This window comes from Setaria italica, chromosome II (assembly GCF_000263155.2).
Source record: "Setaria italica strain Yugu1 chromosome II, Setaria_italica_v2.0, whole genome shotgun sequence".
In the NCBI taxonomy this organism is placed as follows: Eukaryota; Viridiplantae; Streptophyta; class Magnoliopsida; order Poales; family Poaceae; genus Setaria; species Setaria italica.
Window position 1 is genome coordinate 24,963,284 of NC_028451.1, and position 8,630 is coordinate 24,971,913.

The 8,630-nt window shown below is 42.7% G+C and overlaps 1 protein-coding gene across 1 annotated transcript; it reads right to left on the minus strand.

Moving 5' to 3' along the window:
* Positions 1–2,562: 2,562 nt before the first annotated feature.
* Positions 2,563–3,227, minus strand: LOC101762656. The gene has a single exon (XM_004959284.3). The coding sequence runs from the start codon at positions 3,202–3,204 to the stop codon at positions 2,659–2,661; it is 546 nt and encodes a 181-aa protein (XP_004959341.1). The 5' UTR covers positions 3,205–3,227; the 3' UTR covers positions 2,563–2,658.
* Positions 3,228–8,630: the final 5,403 nt, after the last annotated feature.

Genomic DNA, 8,630 nt, shown 5'->3' on the forward strand with positions numbered 1-8,630 from the left:
TCTCCATCGCATACACAGTGCACAAAAGTTTCTAGAGCCAAATCTGAGCTGTTACCGAGCTGAGCCGATGATCACTGATTTGTCCGCTGATATCTCGTGATGTTGGCCATGGTGTTGTTCCTTCAGACACCATTTGATCAGGTGCCATAACTATCATCACCGACTTAGTCGGTGATATGCGCCAGTAATCCATTTTTAGCAAGATTCGCTTCATGTCTTCATGTGTCTTTATCTCGACTTTTTTACCACCATTTGGATGCCTTAGAAAAAAAACATGGCTTAGCAAGATCCATTTTCCTTGCTTTGGATTTTTTACTATCATCTATATGGCTTTGGATTTCATCCTTGGGACCTACAAAGGTACATCTTGATAAATGCACAGTTCCAATATTTATGTTGTCATTAATTACTAAAATCACAAACATGGCTTAGCAAGATCCATTTTCCTTGCAGCATTAAGAAATATAGGATCTCAGACTCAACATATTGCTCAAAACTACCTATCGGCCTATGTTGCATCTACGAAGAAAAAGTATGACACGGTTGCTTCTATTCTCTTGTACCATACATTTCCAAAACTCCGTCGTCCTCGTACAAAAGAAGCTGGTGAATGGTGCATCTAATGCATCTTAAATGTCCTAGAAGACCTATTTAATTTCCGCCAACCGGTCAATAGCATTTGACCAGCAGTCCCAAACGGCGACCGAAGCAAACATGATGGTCGGCATTCCCTTGAATAACAGTTAAGCTACCTTCTTTCTTTAGTAAAAAAATAAAATTAAAATTAAAATAAAAACCAGTTAAGCTAGCTTCTTTCTTTCCAAAAGCTCCATCGAATTTGAGCAACACTTCCCTCTTAAACCATGAAGACAACAGTACATCAAGCCAAGGAATGAGTTCTTGCAAAGTGATGCGTGCAGGGAGGGAAGCGGCGTCCGCCGAGCCGAGTCATCAAAGACAAGGTTTTCACCTGCATAAACTCACAACACGGACAGACGCCTCTGTGTAGATCTTTTGCATCGGTGCCAAATCCCAGATTAAGCTGCACAGCAAATTAAAATGGCAAGACCAACCAGCAAACAGATATCGAGCATTTAAGTTCAGATATGAATTGAAGCTTTATTTAATCCGGAAGAAACAACAGCAGATGCGTACCACGATTTATTGATTAAGCATTTTTGCACAACTGCCATCTGAATTAAGCTAGCAGTGCTTTTTAAAGTTAGGAATGGTGCTAATGCGCAGCACCCTCCTTCTAGATCCTCTGATAGCATTGATAGCCGTCCCTCCATTTGATGTCCTCTTCCACGCCCATGGCACAATCATCATGTTCATCACCGAGTCGATCGTGCTTTTGGCTTCTTGACGTAGCACTAGCCCGATCTTCCGTCAGGTGGGGATAACTCTTGATTTGGTGGAGATAGAACACACGTGATCCGACTTCCGATCGACAAGATCTGAACCCCGCAATCGTAGCACCGCGTCTCCTCTGGTTATCAACCATGCACAACATGATTGACCTCACCACGAAGGCTTTTCCTGCAAGCGAATCGAAGAACACAGATAAGGATGTGAAGAACGCAATCTGAAATTGCATATGTGGATGAAGCAAAAGTGGATAAAAGAGTTCAAGTTCTTAGCATGAAAGGACTCATCGCCACAGTCAAGAAGAATAAGAACAGAGATCCTAGATCATAGTAAAATGACTTGTCGCCACAGTTCCAATAACAATGATCTGTTTCTCAAAACTAGGACTAAACAAAACCCAAACCCTAATGTGGTGGCGGCTACTGAATATATGAGGGCTAGGTCATGACCCCCCCCCCCCGGATTCGCCCCCATGACAAAAGACAATAGCGCAACACCATGACAAATTCTGGACATCCACTTATTTTGATAATTCCCGTTGACTCTAAGTGAATTTAGGCCTAAGACCGGTACCATTGGAAAGCTTATCTCCTTAGCTTTTTATGTATATATAGAACACCCAAAACGGAGCCCGTACGTGACCTGGGCGTCTTTTTTGTGCGGGCTGCTTCTGGACTTCAAGTGGACTCGAATTTTGATTTGCTTTGGGCCTCCACCTTGTAGACTCGAACCGGATGAGCTTTGGACCTCTTTCTCCACTTGGACAGCCTTGTTAGTCTCCTCCATCCTCGTGCCATTCTCCAAGTATGACCGTATGCATACATCCTCGTCACTTCTGCTAGCTTGGTCGTCGGCTCGTCGCTGCTACTGCCACGGAGAGCAGGGATCTGCCGTGGCACTCTGGACGATCTGCTACCTGCTTTTCATTTACCGCGCTTTTGTTTACCAATGTTGAGCGTTAGTTTCTTTTCATGTTCAGTCTGAATCAAAAGCTCATGGTTTTCGACCAGATTCAGGCAAAAATTCTCGAATCCATGTTGGATTTGGGAATTTGTGAATGGAAATCCAAGTTGAAAGCTGTTGATTTGCTGAGTTCCAATTCGAACTCATCAGTTTCATGCTCTTGAATTGCGCCTTCGCCCCATAAGCAGTCTTGTGACGCATGTTTTTGTAATTTGTACTTTATATATGTGGGAAGGCCTTGACTAAATTTTACAAAATTTGACTCCCCAAATTGGTTGGCACCCCTCTGGCCCAATTACAACCGTCACCGAGAGAAGAACAAGGCAATCAGATGGCGAAGTATTGGAAGGCGTTGCCGAGGCGCCGGCCGGCGTAGGGATAGGGGTGGTCCGGGTACGAGCACTCGGTGCTGAAGAGCAGCCAGTGCCGTCGGCACCGCTTCACCGGCAGGTCGCCGATGACGCGCACCCCGCCGCCGGGCGTCTTGAGGAACACGGTGTCGTGCTCGAACAAGATGCGGCAGAGGCCCTCGCCGGCGGGATCTCGGCACCTCCGGGCCTCCGGCCACCGCGAGTCGAGCAGGGTGAGGCCGGCGACGTAGTTGCCGGCGTACGCCCAGTTGCAGCGCACCCACCCGCTCCGGTCGCCCTCCACCATCAGCTCGGCGACGCGCCGCCCGGCCTTGCCGTGGGGAACGCGCCCCCGGGGCACCACGCTGAGCTCTGTAAGGAACATGCCGCCCAGCGCCTGGCACACCAGCTTCATGCCGCGCTCGGGGAGGTGGTTCTCCACGGACGCGTAGTAGGACTCAGCGGCGCCGGCCACCGCGGCGATGGCTGCGAAGGCCACGGCCACGGCGGCGAGGCGTGCCATTCTTGGTGGGTGCCGGCCTGTCTCCGGGCTAAAATTGCGGGGTGCCTGGTTCTGCTCCTGGGCGTGTGGCCGGCGTTTTATAGCGCTCGTTGCTATTTCTGGGTTGGTATACGGCCGTGGACAAAAAAAGAACGGATGGAAGTGATCAGTTAATTTTTTAAGAAAACCTGTTTTCTTCGTCACATTATATGTGCTAAGCAGTGCTTATAAGAAGAATAACATGTTTCACTTGAATTGCAACTTTGTTAAGATGTGGAAACAATGTAGTTGAATCTATATAATAAACTAGCTGAAGGAATGAGCGCATCTTCTACCGTTAAACCAGGAGAAAATTTCTTATTTGACACTACAAGATGACTTAATTCCTTCCTTGGTCCTGGAAAATTTCTTTCCTTATATGACACTGAGTTCAAACTTTCATTCTTTATTTGATATTTTCATCACTTTTGTTAGTTAAGTTGGACAAATCAACCATCAAATCACCTCAAAAATTCATGAATCTTTTCGTAGTGATAAAATAAATGAAGATGAACCCCATATTCTTAAAAACACACGTGTGCATTTATGATTTTAAAATTAAAATTCACCAAATCATAGACAAATCATATGTCAAATAAGGAATTTCCTCTTAAACCAGAGGCTCAGCATCCATAGCAATTCTCTTGCTAGACATGCAACAAGGGAAAAAGACAAATCATAGAAATTCTTGTAGAAACGCAAAACATCATACTATATTGATCATCATTAAATGATATGCATTGGATATGACAATTTTCTGAATCGTCCATGTTTTTCATCACGAAAAGTTAACCTGAAATACACCATACATTTGTTTCTAAATTATCACCTCTAGAATACCAAAAATATCAAAAAAAATTACCACCTCTTCTAAATTTCACATTTCTACCATTATGAAAAATTATCCTATGAACCCAAATACTTTCATTTAAATTGCCTACTTACTTCATTATAAAAGAGTTTACAGAAAGTGCCACATAATTTCACATATACACTAATGCAAGTTTCTCTCTCTAATATGTGGTGGGATTCGATTCTAATTTTTTTTAAAAACGAAATGATATCTTATGCCATGGGTGACCACAAAATATATAACAACTATCATGAATGTAAGGGAAACGAAATTAAAGAAAATAACTTTTCATAAGATTTCAATTCCGTAGAGGAATATAGCGAGTAAATATAGTGAATATTTGCAGATTAGTCATCCATAAATCCTAAATTATATATAGGTATTTAACAAAGTCATGGTACCATTGTATTTTTTGAAAATACTGCTAGCCCCGTGCGTGTGCATAAAGGAATATACTAGTGTTAGTACTCTAATTTACTGAATGTTTAGATGCATATAAAAAATTATGTATTTATAAAAATCAAAACCAATAATAATTTGGAACGTAGGGACTAGGAAGTAACAAGACAGCTTCTTCATATCGAGTAGCATAGAGTGAACTTTGGACATGGGTAATTAAGCTCCATGCATGGTTGTTGCACCATAAGTTATCCTTTATTGAATATGGATAGAAGGGTTGTTCCGCGGAACATTTAGTCTCTAGACATACAATTTCCTCAAAAAAAAGGAGGGGGGGGGGGGGGGGGTGGAAGAAAAAAAGAAAGTTAAGAACGCGACAGGGTCATGACTTCAGCTACCTTATGCGACCAATCTCCACCGGCTTTAACGATGACACACCGGCGGCTTGCACGCTTCGCTATATAGCATGACCTATCGCACAACGGACTTTGCGCCTCTTAAGAAACCATCCAGCTGTCTCCGTGAATGGTAACCGAGGGAGAGTAGCCATGCCCTATTGGATTGAGTGTGGCATCATGAAGCAATGAAATTGCAGGTGTATCTTGATGGTTTGTCAAACCATACCTGGACGAGCGTGTAAGCTTAGCACACATCTGTTGGCCTCGAAGTTAATTCTGTGCTGACATTTTGATTGACAGGGGTAGCTTTGTGAGCTAGCTTGCTGCCATATTTTGCCAACGTGATGGCTGCGAGCCAAACTGTTGTAACAACGTGAAAAGTTCTTGGAGCAACAAGCTGACGTCTTGTTTCTTTGCAAATTTTGTTTCCTGCAGCGTGTGCTATCGTCTGTTGGTTAGATGCTCAATTAGTATATGCAGTTGGATTTATTTGAGCTATGTTTGTGTCAATTATCAGACTTCATAAGTCCATTGCAAGAAGCCAAGAACAAGATATGATTTTGTTGCGAAACTACTAGTTTTAAAACTAGCACTAGGTTTCTTGAGTTGATGGAGTACCTACAAAGAGTCCGTGTCCATGATCTTTCAAGCAACACAACATATCATAACACGCATGGAGCATTATTCAAGCTGATGATCTTGTTTGCCAACAACATTAATTGGATCATTTTTTAGTCTATGTTCGTCCAGACCTTCTTTGTTCAGACCATCAAATTAAGCAACACTAAAATCTTAATTCAGTATTTGAACTGGCAGAAAACATGTGAGATTCTTGGCAGGCGAACTGCTAAGGGGATGCCCACTAAGGAAACATTGATACATCAAGAACATATATGAAGTTGACAACCAGAGCATGTCGTATTGAGTATCGAGTGCAGCAAAATGAGAACTAGGTCTATCAGTGTAAAATATGTAACGAATATTGCATAAAGTGCAATGATGAGCTTAAGCTCTAGCCAAGTGTCTTACTGCATTTTTACTTGGGTTGAAGTAGGATGGTGTGAGAACAGGATCGTTAATATAATAATAGGATATGATTTGATTCTCTTGTGATTGTTGCACCAAACATGAAGGATTATTTCTCTTTAAATAGGGAGTACATGTCCAGGAAACAGGAAAGAAGAAAGAGGGCAATAGGAGAAATATAAATTCAGATTAACCATCTAAAACTCGAGAAACAAAGATTGGAATGCACTGTGTATGTTCGAAGCTGCCACAACTTGCGATAGTAGGATGTAGTGGGTAGATCAGTGAAATTAAGCTCTAGCCAAGAAATCATAGATTGCTGTCTATGGGCGCAAGTTTGTGTTGATACCAGAAGATCATCGCCAATCTATCGTCTTTGATGATAGAACGTACTGGAAGTGGGCTTGAACCTCGGTTGGTGTTCCAACCACCATAGGAATTAGAAACTGCCACATAATGTTACGGGCAAGAACAGAAGATGCCTCTGGGCGTGGAACAAGTCCTTTTATCATTTCGGTGTGTGTGGGCTGCATACCTGCGTCGATAGAACAAACGAATGAACCGCAACGTCACTCCTGAGCCATCCGGTCACTAATAAACAGCAGGCATCCGTCCACTGTCGAGCATGCAATGCAACAACCGAGTCAATCCACATGCCATGCGGATGCACCGGCTACACTAGTTAATTATGTACTGCATATACTTACTGGAAGATCTGGACTAGCAGTAATAGATATGATATGAAGGGTTTAGATTTCTTGATGAACGGGAAAAACTAAGGATACCTACTAGAGAACTACTTCCTCCGTTCGAAATTGTAAGTTGTTTTAGCTTTTTTAGGTTCATAGATACTGTTATGCATCTAGATATAGCGTATGTTTAGATGTATAATAATATATATAAATCTAGAAAAGCCAAAATGACCTATAATTTGGAACGGAGGGAGTAGAAGGCATCAGGAACGGAGCAATGTGCAAGATTGTGTCAACTTGCGCGCTGAACAACTTGAAATTATTCCTATGTCCAATATATGTTTACATGGAAGCTTTCTTGAATTTTATTCAACTCTATATTGCACTTTCGATCCACAGTGTGCGCAATGCTAGGGCGTGTGTGCTTCTGCAAAGGAATGTGTTTCTGGCGGTCAAAGGAAGATTACGGATGAAGGTAATGAATGATTCAATATGGTTTTCACGTGAGGGTAGCAGTTGGTTTCTTGAGTCATGCTTGCTGAAGTGCCTGTTCTTCCAACTGAGGGTCTGAGAGTCCATGATTAATTTCTCAAGAATGCAATACATCATCACACGGATGTTTTTTTCCTATGAGTACACGGATGCATTATATTGTTCAAGTGGCCGACCACATTTTACTTGGCTAGAAGTAGGACCCTATGAGAGCATGGTTGATAAGATCATATTATTTTTCTATAAGCATTAATAGGATGTAATGTGGTTGTTTTGTACCCAAACATAACGAATTTCTCCTTAAATCACTCGGCGAAGACCCAAAAACACTCGGCAAAGTGTTTGCCGAGTGTAACACTCGGCATTCAGCACTCGACGAATTTTCCGCTGGCAAACAAGTGTTTGCCGAGTGTCAAACATCGGGCACTCGGCAAAAGGTTTGCCGAAGGTCAAAAAACACTCGGCGAAGATAAACACTCAGCGAAAAGGGCGGTAACAGCGTCCAGGGTAATGACAAGTTTGTCGAGTGTCAGACGGAAGACACTCGGCAACAAATTAAAGTTTGCCGAGTGTCGGCCGCATGGCACTCGGCAAACACCTTAACGTTTGCCGAGTGTCAGTGGTTTGACACTCGGAAAACACGTTAAAGTTTGCAGTTTGCCGAGTGTCGGGGGCTTGGCACTCGACAAACATGGGTCACTAGCAGCATTTTATGGCTTCTTTGCTGAGTGTTTAAGCCAATACATTTGGCAAAAAAGCACCAGAACGTGGTGCAACTGCCCATTTGCCGAGTGTTAAAGCCAAAACACTCGGCAAAGCGCCTCTTTGCCGAGTGTAACACTCGGTAAAGTTGGCAGTACCCCCTTTTTTACCTATTTTGTCACGTATAACGGACCCCTCTCAATTCACAATACATATCATCACAGGCATTTATAATAAACAATTACATGCATAATTCACAACCACCATTACAAGCATTATTCATAAACATCACAGACATAATCCAAAGTAAGCATGAAACAAGCCATAAATCCAAGTTCAAGTCACAAATGCAAAGCCTAAAACCGTGGAGGCCAAGGAGACCACTGTGACAAATCTTGGTCTTGAGTATTCGAAGCCGCCGATTGATTCTGCACATAGGATAGGACATTCTGAGCTAACATCTAAAGTTGTTTAAATTAAAGTATTCAATCTTAAGCACAATGTGTCAAGTGAATCACAGGAGTAGTTATGGGTGACTGAGGTGGATGGAATAGCATCGGTGGCAGTGGCAAAGATTGACCCATGCTCGAAGCAAAAAAAAAATTCTGCATGTACTAGAACATATGGTCCATCCTCATCCGATTTTCTTCCTCCATCCTCTGCCGCTCGACCTCTATCCTCTGTTGAACCATTTGCTCCATCCTTACCGCCATCTCCTCTTGTTGCTTCCTTGTTGCTTCCAACTGGGCCTACAATATTTCATTGCAATGTTACAATGCAAAGCTAAAGTACATAACAACCAACGAATGATGGATGGAAGAGAAAGAACCTGGAGAGCCTCCATTT

Bases quoted from the DNA above. Each gene is read 5' to 3' on its own strand.
- LOC101762656 (XM_004959284.3), bottom strand. From the start codon at position 3,204: ATGGCACGCCTCGCCGCCGTGGCCGTGGCCTTCGCAGCCATCGCCGCG.